The sequence below is a fragment of the Calidris pugnax genome, unplaced genomic scaffold (genome assembly GCF_001431845.1).
Source record: "Calidris pugnax isolate Ruff unplaced genomic scaffold, ASM143184v1 scaffold331, whole genome shotgun sequence".
Lineage (NCBI taxonomy): Eukaryota > Metazoa > Chordata > Aves > Charadriiformes > Scolopacidae > Calidris > Calidris pugnax.
In genome coordinates, this window is record NW_015091360.1 from 131,639 (window position 1) to 151,112 (window position 19,474).

Sequence of the window (19,474 nt, forward strand, 5' to 3'; positions counted from 1 at the left end):
TCAATAATCATGATGCAAGGAAGCATTCTTCCTGTGGCTACAGCCTTCATGACTTACCACCAAAAATATGATTATAAACCTGAATTGGATGAAATCCTGACCTCACTGAAGTTAACTATAAAACTCCCACTGACTTCAGCAAGGCCTTGATTTCCCTACTTGAGTTTAGCTGCATCTCAGTCGTCCGAGCTATAATTGAGGGTTACTTTCCTTGGCAACTGCTTGGGGCAGGGGGGGTTAACACGCCTGCCTCCTCTTTTGTTTTGGTTTGGTTTTTTGCCCAGTCCATCCCCCGTGCCTAGGACTCCAGATAATTTTGCCTAACGTTTTAAATTGCAGAGCTACTTTCAGCCACTGAACTCCCTGGCTCCGGACACAAGTGGATTTTAACGCATTTTGCTCTTTTCACACAGTGCCTCATGACTGGGGCTAAGGTCCTCCTCAATTATGTACTTTATAGCAGTAATATTCAAAAGCAAAAAACCATTTAAAAGTTTTGGGACCAAACACCATATACATTTTTGCATACTTAAGGCACATCATATAGTCCAAGTTCCCAAAATAAATTATAAGGGGAACACTGGGATGCTCATTTGCAACAGGCAAAAACTGAAGCCTTACCTAGAGCCAAAATTCTCCTCTTGGGTCTGCAGCTGAGACCCCATGTACCTTGCCTTTCTCTCCTCCAGGCAGAGAGCTTCCAGCAGGTATGAAGACAGGATACTTACAGAATCACAGAATTCCCTGGGTTGGGAGGGACCTTTCAGATCATAGAGTCCAACCATCAACCCAACACTGACAAAAACCATCACTAAACCGTATCTCTAAGTACTATGTCTGCCCATTTTTTAAATACCTCCAGGTGGTGACTCCACCACTGCCCTGGGCAGCCCATTCCAAGGCTTAATAACCCTTTCAGTGTAAAAATTGTTCCTAATCTCCAATCTGACCCTCCCCTGGTGCAACTTGAGGCCGTTTCCTCTTGTCCCATGGCCTGTTCCTTGGGAGAAGAGACCGACCCCCCCTGGCTACCCCCTCCTTTCAGGGAGTTGGAGAGAGCGAGAAGGTCTCCCCTCAGCCTCCTTTTCTCCAGGCTGAACACCCCCAGCTCCCTCAGCCGCTCCTCACAAGACTTGTGCTCCAGACCCCTCACCAGCTCCGTTGCCCTTCTCTGGAGATGCTCTGGGGCTTACTGGGGGGAAAAGTATTCATGAATTCCCTTATCAACATTCCTTCAAGTTTTCTCCCCTAGGAGAGTTTGGGAACTCTCCCCTAGGGCAGAGTTTGGGAAGGTTCTGCCTCAAAGGCGCCTCCAGCCTCTTCATTTTTCCGCTCCCCGAGCTCCACCGTAGTGCAGCGGAGCAGGCAGGAAGGGGGGTGGTAGGGAATGCCACTGGCAGCTGCCTCCCTGGGGCTCCTGGCTCCGGTTCATCTGCAAAGCCCCCGAGGAGGCTGGAGAATTTCCTGAAGCTCCCTCCTCCTGCCTGCTCTGGTACCAACATCTCACAAAGGCTTCGCTTGCCACCTCCTTTTCTTTCCAGATACAGGCAGTCCCCTCATGTTTTCTCACCGTCCCTTCCCGCTTCACCTCCATTAGTCTTGGGGGACGAAGGGAGCATCAAGGTTTGATGAGTGAAGGCCTCCTTAGATGAGAGCAGGTGGGAAGAAGAAGTCCTAGGAGATGAAAGGCTGCTCATAGCGTGGAGGTTTGCGAAAGGGCACGTCCGTGCCAAGTTGTCTTCACTCAAGTGGCATCCTCCTGCCGCTGCCTTTGATCGACTCCTCCTGCTTCATCAGAGACGGAGAGTTGAATCAGGCTGTTAGAGCTGGACTGGAAATTTAATGCTTAATTTAGTTAAATTTTCTCTAAGCGGTATTTATTCGGCATTTCAGAAGTCCTTGAACACGCAACAAATAGAGATGGTTGATGCCAAAACATCCATAGCAGGAGTTTCCCCTTGGAAACGAGGTGTCAGATTCGTCATTGGGGTTGTTTAATTGTAACATGAAACAGAAGAAGCAAGTAAGCACCAGGGAAAAACAAGCAAACAGGGTTAGTCTGGCAGTTAGCAGGTCTGGCAGAAGGAATTAAGGGTAATTAATGACAGCAGTTGAAAAATAATGATTTAAGTGGCAGAAAAAAAAAAAAAACGTTGCCATTTGTATATAGGGAGATACCAAAGTTTTGCAAACACAGTAACTTCTCAGCTCTCTCCTACCTTCAAGTATTTTTTATTAGAAAAAAATCCAACCAGGAAATGGACTTAGATTAACAGTCATTTTTGAAGGAATGTTACTAATTCACACTTAGTTAATTCAGTTCAAATAAGGGTGGTTTCTGAACAATGAGGTATCACTGAATGCCACAGTGAAACCTAAGAGTATTGTATTACTGTTCCATTGCTTCGGCTATAATTATTTTTAAATGGTAGTTCATGTTGGGACAACCTTATAATTAAAACTAAGAGACAGAGGCTGAATTGTGTGCGTTTCCTCAGTGTTTCACTTGCTGACATCTACTTGCTTGTTGCCTTACAAATTGGGGGAAGAATCACCGAAGTTGGGATGCACGTCGTTCATTTAGTCGGCCTTGGGATTCTTTTATTACTAAATTTGGAAATGAGAGGGTAATGTGATGTGTAATGGATTTCCCTGTCAGAGCAGATTAATTACTCTCTGCTATGTCCTTCCCAGTTTGGGAGACTGCTTCAGGAATAGTTCCTGTCTATTAGGTGTCTATTTGGTAAAAGGACTGAATGCCTCCTATAGTGTTTAATTAGCTTTGAAAATCATCATTACGCTTAATGCTGCAAGTTCTCTTTATCCACTTTAATTCCCATTGCACTCAGAGCCATGTAACTTTCATGTAGGAGTATTACGCAGTGCAAATCTCAGGTATGTCATTAATGGGTGGATGGCAGGAGAGCTTGGCTACGCTCCGCTTCATTAAAATCATATAAAGTTGCTAATCTGCCTCTGCGAAATGTCATGAACGTATATGGAAAAGTTATCCCCTGGCAGGAAAGGAAAAAAAGGGAATCATGCAACTTCCTGTCCGTGTATAAATTTCTTTTGCAGTCATTGGAAGCACAGTGTTGAGTTTAAGCTCTCCCTGGTGAACTTCAGTGCCGGGCGTGCTTTCAGACCGCCCTTACACCGCGTGTTTTTGCGTGCTCTCTGTGCTCCTTCTCTCACGCTTGCAGCGGGAGGCGTGCGTTAAAAAATGCTGTTAACGAAGTGATTTTTGTTTTCCATCCCGTGTTTGAATATGAACAAATAGATTTGCTGTCACTGACTGATTTAGGTGCATTGTGGGCAGGCATCAAGACAGAAGGTGGATTGGCACAGTCGCAGTCACCCGGACAGACGGGATTCCTAAGCTACGGTGCCAGCTTTAGCACACCTCAACCCGGACAGGCTCCCTATAGCTACCAGATGCAAGGTCTGTATAAACAGATATTACCATTAATTAGATATAGATGATGCTGCGGGGTGGGGTTCCCCACCACCACCCCTTATTTCTTTACATTCCTAAGATAAAAACGGGTGTTTGCTGGAGCGCTTACCTCCGATGTTACTGCAGTTGGGGCTGAAATTATGCTTACCTTTGGTGAGAGCAGTGATGGGTCAGCTCTCAGCAGTTTGGAAGCTGATTTCATTAATTTTCCAGTGGTGAAGTGTTGTAGTGTAATTATTACCCTAAAAAAACCTGTCTCCAAACAGCCCTAGTTTAACAAACAGCGAACGCGACAAAGGGAGTCCTGGAAAACGTGTCCGGATTATGAATTTAGGAAGTGCCAGATATAATTTGACACCTGAGTGTGTTCGGGGAGGGAGAAGAAGATAAAAATACCGACTGCAGCTGTGGAGGTAGCTAAGTAATGATTGAAGTCTGTTTCTTTGAAGTCTATTTAAAAGCTGTAAGTCTTTGTGTGTGCAGGCTATTATTATCAATTATATTTTGTAGCCTTGCTTGCCCCTTCAGTTTATTTAATACCTTCCCACCTTGTTCTCCCAATTCCTTTCTTCCCTCCTGTATCGGGAAGTTGCTGGGTTAAGCACCAGGGAAAAACAAGCAAACAGGGTTAGTCTGGCAGTTAGCAGGTCTGGCAGAAGGAATTAAGGGTAATTAATGACAGCAGTTGAAAAATAATGATTTAAGTGGCAGAAAAAAAAAAAAAACGTTGCCATTTGTATATAGGGAGATACCAAAGTTTTGCAAACACAGTAACTTCTCAGCTCTCTCCTACCTTCAAGTATTTTTTATTAGAAAAAAATCCAACCAGGAAATGGACTTAGATTAACAGTCATTTTTGAAGGAATGTTACTAATTCACACTTAGTTAATTCAGTTCAAATAAGGGTGGTTTCTGAACAATGAGGTATCACTGAATGCCACAGTGAAACCTAAGAGTATTGTATTACTGTTCCATTGCTTCGGCTATAATTATTTTTAAATGGTAGTTCATGTTGGGACAACCTTATAATTACAACTAAGAGACAGAGGCTGAATTGTGTGCGTTTCCTCAGTGTTTCACTTGCTGACATTGACTTGCTTGTTGCCTTACAAATTGGGGGAAGAATCACCGAAGTTGGGATGCACGTCGTTCATTTAGTCGGCCTTGGGATTCTTTTATTACTAAATTTGGAAATGAGAGGGTAATGTGATGTGTAATGGATTTCCCTGTCAGAGCAGATTAATTACTCTCTGCTATGTCCTTCCCAGTTTGGGAGACTGCTTCAGGAATAGTTCCTGTCTATTAGGTGTCTATTTGGTAAAAGGACTGAATGCCTCCTATAGTGTTTAATTAGCTTTGAAAATCATCATTACGCTTAATGCTGCAAGTTCTCTTTATCCACTTTAATTCCCATTGCACTCAGAGCCATGTAACTTTCATGTAGGAGTATTACGCAGTGCAAATCTCAGGTATGTCATTAATGGGTGGATGGCAGGAGAGCTTGGCTACGCTCCGCTTCATTAAAATCATATAAAGTTGCTAATCTGCCTCTGCGAAATGTCATGAATGTATATGGAAAAGTTATCCCCTGGCAGGAAAGGAAAAAAAGGGAATCATGCAACTTCCTGTCCGTGTATAAATTTCTTTTGCAGTCATTGGAAGCACAGTGTTGAGTTTAAGCTCTCCCTGGTGAACTTCAGTGCCGGGCGTGCTTTCAGACCGCCCTTACACCGCGTGTTTTTGCATGCTCTCTGTGCTCCTTCTCTCACGCTTGCAGCGGGAGGCGTGCGTTAAAAAATGCTGTTAACGAAGTGATTTTTGTTTTCCATCCCGTGTTTGAATATGAACAAATAGATTTGCTGTCACTGACTGATTTAGGTGCATTGTGGGCAGGCATCAAGACAGAAGGTGGATTGGCACAGTCGCAGTCACCCGGACAGACGGGATTCCTAAGCTACGGTGCCAGCTTTAGCACACCTCAACCCGGACAGGCTCCCTATAGCTACCAGATGCAAGGTCTGTATAAACAGATATTACCATTAATTAGATATAGATGACGCTGCGGGGTGGGGTTCCCCACCACACCTCTTATTTCTTTACAATCCTAAGAAAAAAACTGGTGTTTGCTGGAGCGCTTACCTCCGATGTTACTGAAATGATGATTGCCTTTGGTGAGAGCAGCAATGGGTCAGCTCTCAGCAGTTTGGAAGATGATTTCATTAATTTTCCAATGGTGAAGTGTTGTAATGTAGTTATTACCCTAAAAAACAGTGTCTCCAAACAGCCCTAGTTTAACAAACAGCGAACGCGACAAAGGGAGTCCTGGAAAACGTGTCCGGATTATGAATTTAGGAAGTGCCAGATATAATTTGACACCTGAGTGTGTTCGGGGAGGGAGAAGAAGATAAAAATACCGACTGCAGCTGTGGAGGTAGCTAAGTAATGATTGAAGTCTGTTTCTTTGAAGTCTATTTAAAAGCTGTAAGTCTTTGTGTGTGCAGGCTATTATTATCAATTATATTTTGTAGCCTTGCTTGCCCCTTCAGTTTATTTAATACCTTCCCACCTTGTTCTCCCAATTCCTTTCTTCCCTCCTGTATCGGGAAGTTGCTGGGAGTGCCTGATTCTGGATTTCCACCACTTCAAGCGTTATTTTTTAAAAAAATCTTTGTTTACGACAAATAGCTAATTTTGGCTGGCCGCTTGCAGGACCTTTCACCCCTGAATTTGACAGTCGAAATCAGGTGTGTTGCAGATTTTAGAATTGTTGCAATAAGTGATCACTCACAGAATCGGAACCACGTTTTTTACAAGTTTATCACCCCTCTTTATTATTATCATCATGCTCCATTTAAACTCTGCCCCAGCGTGTAAATGCTCCATGAAATGTCTTGAGGCCAAAGTGCTTTCAGAGACCGAGTGAAGGAGATTCTGCTCTTGTTCCACAGCTTTAAGGGTATATTGATCCAGTCCTTCTCCCAGATACAAGAAACCCCCAAAAAAGACCCATCCTACCTCTTCTGTAGGAGAGAGCTCAAAACACTTGCCAGCAGCAGCTACGAGGAACTCCTGGATCAACATTCCAGCTCTTGAGGAACTGATAATTCGCGGTCGCTAGGAAATGGAGTTATTGAAAAATCATATTGAAAAATCTATGTTGCCTTATAATTTCTATTGCAGTAGTGCCTTCACGTCAGAGTCATGTATCAGGATCCTGTTGGGCTAAATGGTACAGCAAAATTAAAATATAGTCCCCATAGAAGTTAGAGGGTAAAATAAAACACACTTAACAATAAAGCTGATGCAGTTTAGACATAAGAGTCATTGCCCCATATTCATTATCTACCAGCTCTAAAAGTGGGGGTTTTTGTTAAGATACAGAGCAGAGGGATGTCAATAAAAAGGGATTTTAGGGAGGACAATGAAGTAGTTTTGCAGATGTCTATGGGAAACTCATTTGATGGAGGGAGGGAAGGGGGAGCAGCATGGGAGGATGCGAGAGAGTGCTTGTTGGAAAATTTTAAGAGTAAGCAGTGAATTCTGGCATTAGTAGAGCAAAGCCAGGACTCAGTCAAGGACAACACAGAGATCTGCCATAAAGGGTATTGCGTTGTCTTCTGTGATATGCACAGTGTGTATAAGATCAGAATTGTCAAGGTCGTGAAAGGGTGGGGCCTGTCAAGAGATGGAACAGCAAGATCTTGGAAAACATTTCAGCTGTACGCATTGAAAGGCAAGGATCTAAAAATATTCTGCCAGGGAAACGTGTCAAAGATGACCCAGTTGTGAAGCTGTGGGTCAGAGAGAAGGGTCAGAGGTGTTGGTTGTCTGCGGGGCTGAGGGAGGAGGGGGTCAGCTCTGGGCTGAGAGCTGCCCACCCATGGAAGGCAGCAGGTCAATGATGGTCAGGCTTGGGTGGAAGAGCTCCAGGTCAGAGTGGGAGAGCCTGGGGCTGCCAGTGGCATCTCTTGTCATTTCTCTTGGGTCCATAAACAGCATGGCGTGTGGATGAGGGAAGGACTGATCTCCTACAGAAACCTTACAGACTGTAAGAGTGGAAATTAGGAGAATATTTCTAATTACAATTTTGGTGGAGTTGTTAGAAGCTAAGTAGAAAGGAACGACGTTGCTGAGCAGGTCTTCCTTGCAGTTAAACGTTGAGAGTATGAGGATATATGTCCTTTCAATGTTTTTATTAGGCTAACTTTTGAATTTGAAACAACTTTAAATTGACTTAATTCTTCCTTTTGATCGGACAGATGTAAAAAGTAAAGAGGAACATTTGTTTCCCTTTCCTCGTTTAATTTTGGAAGGAGAACCTATTCATAGCTTCAACTATTATTTAAGGACAAAATTGATTCTCTTGACAGAAGACGGGGGTAGTGCCGCTGCTGTTCAGTTGTTTGTGCAAAAGCCTCCCCAGGGGGAAATGAGTTTATTCTCCCTTTCCCCTCCGGCAGCACATGGGCAGATGCATCTCCAGCCTTGTTGTAGCCTGTGATAGCCGTTCTTCATCTCCTGCCTGCGGCTGCTGAGCTGCTAAACGGAGATGATGGATCCCACAACCCACTTTGCAGCCCACGGCGTCCTCAGGGCCCCACTGGCTCTTGCCTGCAGTAACGGGGATCTCCTGGTGGCCTTGCAGTTGCTCCCTGGTTGGGTTTACCTCGTGCCCAAAAGCTGGGGAGTTATTCTGGTTCCTCTCCCCAGGGATGGGGCTGAATATCTCCCTGCGACGGCGACGACGTCAAGGCGCTGCCTTGGCCGCGCGTGTGCAGCCAATTAAACCTGGTGCTTTTCCTGACCCCACTAAAATTGCAGCCTGATTAGTCACCAAACAATAGCCAGGGGGGTTGTTGGGGAGGACGAACAGGGGAGACTGCCAACTTTGGAAAATGATGAGGAAAATCACTGCCTGCGACTCCTCGCTAAGGTTATGCTGGTAACTGGATTTTTTTGGGTTGTGGATTTATCATCCCTATAGTGGGGTGGTGAGGAGGGGAGAGGGTGGGAAGAGGACCCGGGTGGTTCTGCCACCCTACCTCCCCACTGTCTCCCCCACCCTTACTCTGCTGAGGATGTTCCTCAAGCTGTTTTTCCTTCATAGATGGAAGGGTGCTAGACCTGCGATGAGCACCAGCATTGTTTTAGTTACCAAGGACTGGGATGTTTGAGAATATACTCACCAATTGGTTTGGGAATTCATCCATAAAAAAAAAAGTAAACGTTAAGGTATTCGGTTATTATTATACAGTATAAAAATATTGTGCTGGATGGCTAGGCAGTTACTAGGACAACAAGGAGGACTTTGCCAAGGATTTTTAAACACTGTAAGCAAACGGAAGAAACCTTGAGCTTAAATAGCCCATCTGGCCCTCTTCGGCTTTCCCAGGGGGGCCACACTAAACTTCTGCCACAGACATTGTACCCTGATGATGGACGTAGCCCATGGCAAGGAGGCTGAGCCTCCAGGAAGGCAAATGGACCTCTGTGGCCAATACCCAGGGGAGGATGGCATCCTGGGGCGAGCCCCGCGCCTGGAGCCCGAGCCCCGCTCCCAGCAGGGACCAGTTGGCTTCCGACGCTGACCCTCATTCCCAGCTTTAATGTGGGGTCCGTCCTCTTTGCAAAAATAGACCTTTGACCTGCAATTTACAGCTTTTATCACATTTTAAAGCTACGTAGCCATCCAGCTTCAGGGCAGTAAATCTCGGGCGTGCACTTCGTGGAGATTCTTATTTTCGTGTTAGTCCAGCCAAGGCGGGAACGGCAGCTCTGCCCTGTGCCGCGGCCGCTTATTTAAAAAACAAATGGCAAAATTGAGAGTATTTTTAAAAACAACTTTAGGCCAGTAGTTCTGGGTGGCCCACGGAGCCGTTTCTGAGAAACCTGCTTCGTGTTTGTTACGGTCTGGGAGACCCCTACCCCTCCTCCATAGGAGCCAGCGCTGACCAGGAGATGAAAGAGAGAGATCCGGGCGTTAGAATGTGTGTGTCTTTGTCTGGGAGGGAGAGGTGCTGGCTGCCATGGAATTACTTTTCTCATTTGCTCTTGCAAAATTATTTGCCAAACTTTTGGTGGAAAGATAACGTATCCCTCAAAAAAACCCCCAAAGTTTTGGATTTTTTTTTTTTTTTTTCTCATAACCATAAGAGGCCTTTTAGATCTTTTCAGAATGGTTCAAACCCTGCACCTATAAAACTCGTGTTTGAATGCGTTACTGCATCGCCCAGAAATAACTACAGAAATAGAAAGAGACACAGTGACTTACATTCTTCCAGCCAAAGCACTCTTAGAAATAAAATAGCATTTCAAAGTTTTGCAATTTAAAATATTTTTCAGCTGTATTTTGGCTCTGGGGTTTGTTATAATAAAAAATAACATCTGTTTTCCAATTTTAAATTAAATTTAAAACAGCATGTTTTTCTCATTAGTACTGTTTATCTGTACTATCTGCTAAACTTGGATGTCAACTCTTCTGCTGAAGTAATCTGATTTTAGTTCACAGGATTAGTAGCATCTATCAACAACCACAGGGCTTTTTGCACTAATAGCAAATACAAGAGAAATGTTTACTGTCATTATCCCACGTCAGGTTTAAGCCTCATCTTTTACTCCCACTGCTGTTGGATGTACTTCCCATCTACTTTGAGGCTGAACTTGTGTGTGTTTTTGGTAACTTTTGCAATCCAAGCATTTAAATATCTTTCTTTCTGACTTCTTATAGCTAGGATACCTGTTGGGTGGTGGGGTTGGGTTGTTTGGGGTTTTTTTTGTTTAAAAAAAGTAAATAGGTCACAAATGCCCTTCAGGGGTTGTATCAAGCATGTGGCCCTGCCTGCATTCCTGGCTGCTTGGAGTTGGAAGGAACGTTGCTTTTCCCAAGGAGAAACCACTGCTGAGGGTTTGGTGGTTAATTGGGTTGTGTCGGGTACGTCAGAACGTGGGTGCATCTCTACGCCTGGCTCCCACAGAATCACGCAATCACATGGGGTTGGAAGGAACCTCTGGAGATCTTCCAGTCCAACCCCCTGCCAGAGCAGGTCCACCCAGAGCAGGTCCCACAGGAATGTGTCCAGGTGGGTTTAAATGTCTCCAGAGAAGGAGACTCCACCACCTCTCTGGGCAGCCTCTTCCAGGGCTCTGCCACCCTCACAGGAAAGAAGTTCCTCCTCATGTTTAGGTGGAACTTCTTATATTCAAGTTTGTGCCCGTTTCCTCTTGTCCTGTCCCTGGGCACCACTGCAAAAAGACCTGCCCCGTCCTCTTGACACCCATCTCTTAAGTATTTATAGGTGTTGATCAGATCTGCCTCCTCCTCTTGACACCCACCTCTTAAGTATTTATAGGTGTTGATCAGATCTCCCCTCAGTCTTTTCTTCTCCAGACTAAAAAGACCCAAGTCCCTCAGCCTTTTCTTGTAAGGCAGATGCTCCAGGCAGGCCCCTCATCATCTTTGTAGCCCTCTGCTGTACCCTCTCCAGCAGTTCCCTGTCCTTCTTGAATTGGGGAGCCCCTGTTGGTTTCCATCTCTCCTTGGCTCACCTGAAAGCTTTTTTGTTTTCTGCCAAGGTTTGGGGATATCTGTGCACTGAGGCGAGTTTTGGCGGCCAGGGAGGCTATAAACAACCCATAGGCTCCTGGTGGGCTGGTGCCCTCCTGCTGGAGGAGTTCAAGAGGTTGCCTCATTACAGACTTTCTGGTGGCTCATGTAGCTTCACCCCGCGCATCCATATGTCTCGGCCGGTGGCTGTGTCACTCCCGGGTTATAAGCAGTGAGGGCAGAGCAGCTGAAAGGAGGGGGGGGTTGCTGCCCTTTTAGTGGAATAGCTTCTCAGGTTAGGTATTCAGCCGGAGCCCCATCTGTCTATTTTGGGTGGCTCCTGAGGGGAGGAGGGAGGTGAAGGCAGTAATTCAGTCTCGGGGTTAAATTCAATCTTGGGTCTTCCTTCTCAGAGAGCTACTTTTTTTCCCTTGTGTCACACCCAGTAGACTTACCAGAAAGAAGAAGGTTTGCAGCCCAGGGCTGTCCATTATCGATTAACGAATCCTAATGGCCTCGCAGTGGGGCTGAGCATAAAAAGCATAAAGCAGTTATGGCTTTTGATGTCCCTGTGAGGGGCTGAGGCTCAGGGAGGGGAGAGGACCCGGTTGTGGAGGGTGGCAGGAGAAAAGAAGTCAGGGGGCTTCAGTGAGGGGAGATGGCATCTTTTGGGACAAGGTAAAGAAACTCCCCTCGCTCCCACGACGCCGGGGATTATTCAGAGGGGTGGGATAGCCTAATATTCCATCAGACCTGAGGTGGCTCCAAATTCCTGTCGAAATTTCAAGTTTTCCTTTTTATTGCAATAATGAAACGCAGAGTGTAGGGACGATGAATTATCACTTTCCATATATTAACATGTTATGGAGCTGATGACAACCAGATTGGTCAACATATGGGAAATATTACAAATATGCCATATCCTTATGATATAATCACATGATGGAAGTTATTTTCCAATACTATGTTTTAGTAATTCACGTAATTTTTCATTTCATTTCAGGCAGCAGTTTTACAACATCATCAGGAATATATGCAGGAAATAATTCACTCACAAATTCTACTGGATTTAATAGTTCACAGCAGGTAAATTTGTAAACATGAGTTGGGGAAACTTTGGCAAAGTTAGAATTTTCGTCTGCTGCAAAAAATGTAGCCCTTAAATAGCTTTTTGAAAGAAATTAGCATCCTCTCAAGTTAAACTAATGTTTATAAATGTTTTTCTTCAATTTGTCATCTTCCAGTAGTAGAACTAATTGTCTGGGGTTGATGTTCTTATTCACACATCTTCAGCAGTGTGTCTGATAAACTATTTGTACGAGAAGACATACTAAATTAGGTGTAATTTAGGTATTGTTTTACTGCCTCGCAGTTTTAGGTCCTACAACGTCCAAGTCCAGGAAGCATACGTGCTGAAAGCCTGACATGTGTTTGTAGTTATATTTTGGAATTTATACTAAAAAGTAGCAAAACTTTGACGGACTATTCAGTTGCTTTTTTTTTTTTTTTTTTTTCGTCTTGCAGGAATATCCCTCTTATCCCAGTTTTGGCCAGGGCCAATATGCACAGTATTATAATAGCTCACCGTACCCTTCCCATTACATGACAAACAGCAACACCAGCCCAACGACACCCTCCACAAATGCAACATACCAGCTTCAGGAACCACCATCTGGCATCACCAGTCAAGCGGTTACAGATCCTGCAGCAGGTAATTACATGGATTTTATGGTCCCTATGAGGCACGTTTTTGTAAGTTGAAAGGGGGTTGAACTGGATTTTTTTTTGTGTGTGTGTGTGTAGTCGTCAATTATTTTTTTTTAATTATTTCTCAATCCCGAGCCGGTGGCACGTTTTGCGCAGATTCTAACAGCAAATAGACTAAAGAGAAACCGGGATCAGTAAAAGTTTTAAATTTTGTGTGAAATACTAGTTGTTTTTATTTATCTGTAAAATGCTTGTGTTAAAAATTGCAGGATATGGGGAAGTCTTTATGCTAAACCAGAATCTGATTCTTTTAAGCTCTGTCTTCATTAAGATAAACTCCTTTGATTTTTCCTAAGGAAGACTGAAATTAAGAGGCCTTCCGACCGTAGCCCAACTGTCCACTTGAAAGAGAGCTTTTGTGTTTTTCACTTTCAGAGGACATAATAATGCTTGTAATGGGGAGTTGAAATTGCACAAGTGTTTCCATTTTCATAAAAGATTTTCAGTGGCTTGTCCTTTTTTCCCCCAGTCATTTTACCTTTCTTGCTGGAATTTGGCAGTCCTTTACTGGTTGAGATATTTTTTTGAACATTGATGCCAAACTGCTCCAGCTGGTTTTGGAAACGAGAGGTGAAAAATACTTTTCCCATTATTAAAAAAAAAAAAATAAAAATTGTACATTTTTTAACAGTTCAAGCCTGTCAGTAGTAAGTAGATGGCAGAAGTTTGAAATCTGTCAGAGAGAAAGCCCAAGGCTGCAGATGTGTTTCTCAGCAATGCGGTAAGGAGCAGCTTCGGTTTGGCAATGTCATCAGGAGGTTTTGTTTCGGAGTTTTTTTTAGGGAGAGATGTTTTTTGTTTTCCTGAAGTACTCAATGGGGCTGATCTCAAGTGTGGATTGTGAGCTTTAATATAATTTGCTAGGATTCTGGTGCCCTTCTGCATGAGTGTGTACCTGAAAAAAAATGTATGGAGTGTTGTCTCTTTTCATACACTTGCTGAAAGTTAGAAGGAAGAAAACACAGCAGGTATGTGTGTTTATATACATGAAGTCATGTGTGTGCAATGTATTTGAGAAAGGAATCTTTCCAAATATATGAGTGCATATTGGAGTCTGCAGCTTTTAGAACATATGGATGTGGATAGGAGTCTGCATAATTACCCTGCTTTTCACTTTGTTTTTAATTTTTAGGGTTTGTTTTTTTGTGGGTTTGTTTGCTTTTTTTTTTTTAAGTTGGAAGCAGTAGGTTCCCCCAAAACCAAATGTAATCAAGTTTTAGCTTTTATCCAGATACTAAAATTGAATCTTTGTATCATCTGAATCCTGATCTTTTGCGAAATCTTCGGATATATTTTTTAAAGTAGTCGATACTTCCTAAAAGCAATAAACACATATACAGACAGGTGAGGTATATTTTTCCCAAGCTTAAAGGCTGTCACCCTAGTTAAATAGTTTTTTATGTTCTATAAACCCGGACAGAACTTTTCTATAATTTCCTTTCTAAGAAGTCTTTCTTTTCTCCATCAAATCCTCCACAATCTTGTTAAGAAAGTTTTGTCTGAAAATTGGAAAGAATTTTGGTGGGCTTTCGCACGGGTGGCTCTTCCACCTGAGCCCTCTTCTAGTTTATGCTTTCCTGTATGGAAACCTGTAGATCCATGGGTGCTCTACCACTGCTTGCTTAGACATTGTCATTCCTTGGGCATGTGCACACCTCCCCTGGCATTGCTGGGACTGCTGCCTCTTTCCCAGAGATACTTATATTACTGATTTAACAAGTCTGAAAAGGTTCCTGGCTGCCTGTACCGCACGTTTAAGGAAGGACCTGCTGAGGGCCATTCTCTATTAGGAGAAGCTAATGGAATCCATCTTTCTGTTCGCATTCGCCAACACAATCGCTGTTGGCAGAATGTATAGGGCTAGACCCAGATTTCTCCATTTATCTTTATGCATTTGTCTTCAAGCATTTCATAGAATCACAGAATAGTTTGGGTTGGAAGGGACCTTAAAGACTATCCAGTTCCAACCCCCTGCCCTGGGCAGGGACACCTCCCACCAGACCAGGTTGCTCCAAGCCCCATCCAGCCTGGCCTTGAACCCCTCCAGGGATGGGGCAGCCACAGCTTCTCTGGGCAACCTCTTCCAGGCTCTCACCAGCCTCACAGCAAAGAATTTATTCCTGAGATCTCATCTCAATCTCCCCTCTTTCAGCTTAAAACCATTTCCCCTCATCCTATGGCTCCCCTCCCTGATCCAGAGTCCCTCCCCATCTCTCCTGGAGCCCCTTGAGGGACTGGAACTTAATGTAAGTTAAGATCAAGCCCATTTAGGCTCTTTCTGCATTGAGTGGGGACAGATGAGTACCTCTATTTAGAGTTCAGTTTAACTAGAGTCTTAATCTCAATTAAAGCCTCTCCACAGGTATTAGAGCAGTTTAAGGTGGCTGAGATACCAGCGTTGTGTTCCTAGGCTAAAATTAAGTGAGAACCTTTCGCTGCCTCATAAACCTTCAACCCTGGTAGAAGGGAAGTGAGGACCAGCCGGTGAATCCAGTGCTGTACCTGCCATTTCCCTTGCACAGTGTAAATTGTTCTCTTTCTTCTTTCTGAGGCTTATTGCAAAGCCTCAGCTGAACTCAGAACGCTCAGAAGACCAAAGCAAGTTTGGGTCAAACAAAACAGGGACCAGCATTGGAGGAAGGGAATTCTGGTGGAGGGGGAACAAGTGAAAGGCATATTGGAGAGAAGGAAACTCACCGTTGGGTCAAAAACACAGAACAAAGGAGTAAAGCAACCAGATTTTAATTACAATTAGTCTAATTTCTGTAGGACCTTTTGCCACGTCTGGTGGAGTTAGGCTACTGATTCTTTGCCACAGCTGGAACTGTGCATGTGAGGGATGGTGGGGCACAGTGCAGAGCCATCACACGAGGCTACCGTCCCCCTTTGGCAGGATGGGCTCCAGCTGCTGAATTGCAGCTGTTCTTACTGGATGCTGATATCCCTAGACATCTTCTATGTTTTTAAAAAAAAAACAAAAACCGTGTAATCTGTGCGGTTCCCAACTGTGCCAGGACAAGCACAGAAGAGCCTTCAGACTTTACAGAGGCACCAGAATAATTTGACAGACATAGGTGGTTCCTGTGAATTTGGGCCAGTAAGTGAAACAGAAGAGCCTGGTAAGAAACATGTGAAAAGAGAGAAAGTAATTATGTGCTCTTGTGACATTTTTAGTAGAGTTTTGCAGACTCAGAAAGCTCAGTTAATTTCACTTAAAATATGCTTAATTCCTTGTCCAAATATAAAATAAGCCTTCTATGGTTTCCCACAGTTCCTAGTTAAATATGCAATTTTTTGCCATGCAATCCAGGAACGTCCAGGGATTCTTGCAGAAGAACCTGAGATTTTCCGTGCTCAGTGTTTCTTCTTTCTCTTTCTTTTGGGGATCTGAAAATTTTCTTGTACCTCGGTCAGGACAAAACCTTTTTATTTCACAGAGGTTGATATGCCCTGTCTCCATAAATCAGACATACAAATTAATTTTATTTTCTTGTGAACAGAAGGCTGTATTTTTGCTAGTGGCATAATCAGAAAATTATTTAACAAAACAATTAATCTCAGTATGAACTTTCCAATTTCTAATGTGTGCTTTACTTCAGATTTCATTGGAAATTTTTTTGCAGTTCAAAAGTAAGAATTGCAGTTCAAAAGTAAGAATTTTCAATGTTTTTTTTCCACTTGTAGAATCCTAACTTTTGCTTTATGGAAGAAAATGTTTTTCACCAGAATAACAATAGGATATTCTGTCGCTTCTGGGATGAGCCTTTAGTCCATACATGGGTAGATTATCCCAGGTGTGAACAGCGAGTTCCTGATTTTCTGTCTGAGCTGCAGTATCTAAGAGAAGTAATAGTAATTAAAATGATAAAAAATACTAAAAGTAGATTAGTGAGCAAAAATTCAGTCTTCCTTCCCATACTCAAATTCATTGAAGTAGGTTCAGAGTGAACAAAAGGTGGCATATAGGAAAGCTGTGCAGCTCCTTGCTGCAGGATGTTGTGGATGCACAAAGTTGGTGCCAGTTCAAGCATCACTTTGACAAACTCAAAAGATTGGATTTACTCAGACTCCCACCATCAATTCAAGAAATTCTTGACACAAAAAATCACTGGAGACAGTGGATGAATTAGCACTGTGTGTGTGTCTGTCCTTTTTATGCTCTGTCACTTAGTCACCTGCTGTTGGCCAGTGTTGAAATTTATCGTGGACAGATGGAGTTGTTTCTCCAATCAATGCCCTGCCCTGATGTTCTAAAATAATTAGAGGGACATTCATAATATGTATTTCTAAGAGTTAATGTCGAAAACGACTGCTTTTTCTAAAGCTTTAATCATTTTCTTTTGCAATATTTCAACTCCATCGTCACAGCTGGTAAAAAAAAAAATTTCATGCACAAACTTTTGTTTAGAAATTCAATCATAAAACTGAATTTATCCCTCTATTTTGTATGACACTGTATTTATAATTTATTAAACAGTGTTTCTCTCAAAGAGAGACTATTATTGTTCTTAAGATTTGATCTCTTTCAGTTGTCTTGGTTTCTGCAATAAGTATGTTCGAAATATTACTAGAAGGTTGGGGTTTTTTTCATATTACTCACATACTTCCCAATGCAGATTAAATGCAGCCCACAAGGGCTGTGCTAGCCAACAGAAGTTGTTCTCAGCCACGGGTCACCATTTTGCTCTTAAAGACTAAACTTCTTTTTCCTTGAACACTGTGTCACATTTAGTATGGCAAAAGGGGAAAGCTGTTTTTACAGTTTCTCCTTATCATATTTCATAACAATAAATTAGAGGCAGGACAGGGAAACAGAGCAAAAAACCTACATAGGCAATTTTTTACTAAGACGTGTATTAGTAAATGAATGTATGGAAAGTACCTGTATGGAAATGAATACTGCTGTATTCTCAGTACGTTACTGGTGTTCTATTGTATGCTGTTTCTCATAAATGTAAATGAAGTATAAATCTAGAGTATATTGTTATGCAGAAAGGAAGCTCGATGAAAATTCTCTAAAAACAGAAGTGAGATCGGATGCAATAATGAATGGTGAAGTACAGCACTGGTTTTGCTTTTCTGATAATGGTTGTTCTCCTGTTTTTACGTTAGCAATGTACAACTTTCAGCTCTTTTGTGTCGTACCCAACAATATGTAGCCTGTAGTCTCACTCACTGTCACAAGAGATGTTGAGGCTAAAAACGCGATGTACTTTTCAATAGACTTTTTAAAACAGATGAATAGGATGGTCATCGTTGGTTTTGGTAGGATTTCACATTGTTTCAATATTTTCAACTACTTGTGAAATGTTGCAATAATTTCAAATTGTTTGAAAGTGTAAATAACGGAGAAAGTTGGAGAAACATCGAAAGTTGGAGAAAAATATCTGGACCACTGCAGGGCTTGTTAGTATAGTTGTTGTCATACATAGTTAATGGATATGGTTATATATAAGATATAGAGTTAATATGATATTTTGTCATTATTCTGCATATACAATCCTAAATCAAAAAGTCACCAAAGCCTTGAAATAAATAGTCATTTTTGTCAATATTTTTAACAGACTATTGAAGGTTCCTGTCAAGTTTATAATAGTACACTTGTAGTCCTCAAAAGACAAACATTAGATATGTTTTCTGATGAAGATTTTAATGTGTTGTCAAAACAGCACTAAAGATGTGCTTTTATTATCCTGCCAGCAGGCATTATTGTATTTCTTACAACAGTTATTTGGTACTTTTACTTACTACTGATGCCATAGGCATATTTTTTATAGAGAAGTAAAAAAATAAGCAAAAACAAACAACAAAAAACCCAAATCCTCAAATATCTATGTGATATTGCTGCATTGCTGCATCCTGGTCCAATTTTATGTAAGCAGTACAGGAAGAAGTTTGTATAGTGCTCATGAAATTTTGTGTTTAGCTTTATGCAAAAGTCAGCTTTATTTATGCAAAAGTAAGAAAACCATAGCATGAGACTGACATATTCAAACTACCTGTACCTTACATTATTATTTTGGTATACAGGAGTTGCAATAACACTGGCATCAGGATTTAAGGTCTTTATTCAAAATTAAGTGTAAGATTTGAGGGGAACCCAATTAGCTGGGCGCAAGCTAAGTGGAAAATACTTGCACATACCTCCTTTCAGAGACTTTTGACTATAAACCGTCCTAGACCCATCTTGTCCATGTGATTTACATTGTGACATGAGATATGATTACTTTGATAATGTGCCTTTACCCTTTTTTGCATACCCTTTCAGTGTAGTAGGGAAAAAGTCTGATGAAATTTGCAATGCCTTTGTCAACAGCAAAGCTCTGTCCACACGCTTGCCAGTCAGATTTACCTAGACTTGATTTTGGGATCTCTGGAATAGGTAGTTTTCCCCAGATTTGTCATTTGATACCATTGCTCCTGTAGTACGTTGAAATCAACAGCAAGAAAATGCAGGAATTACTTAGCGGGGATTTCCATGACAAACAGACAGGAATTACAGAATTTGGTGCTGCAAATGGTGTCTCTGTGTGTGTGTTGTCTATTCATAAATAATCAAAATACTCTTATTTATGAGATGATGGAAAATTGTCCTGTGTGACAAAGCCATTAAAACTGCCCATGATGACATATAAGAGGGAAATATATGCTTAGGAAATATCATGTCAAGTTGCAATAATCTGGTGCTTTGAAGCATAGGGAAAAGT

The 19,474-nt window shown here is 42.4% G+C and overlaps 1 protein-coding gene across 1 annotated transcript in view; it reads left to right on the forward strand.

Moving 5' to 3' along the window:
* Nucleotides 1-19,474, forward strand: part of EYA1 (EYA transcriptional coactivator and phosphatase 1) — a 196,450-nt gene that overhangs the window by 114,078 nt on the left and 62,898 nt on the right. Inside the window, exons 7-9 of the mRNA XM_014961145.1 lie at nucleotides 3,305-3,442; nucleotides 12,004-12,086; nucleotides 12,525-12,711. Coding sequence (XP_014816631.1) covers nucleotides 3,305-3,442; nucleotides 12,004-12,086; nucleotides 12,525-12,711 — 408 coding nt within the window. The remainder of the gene's footprint in view (nucleotides 1-3,304; nucleotides 3,443-12,003; nucleotides 12,087-12,524; nucleotides 12,712-19,474) is intronic.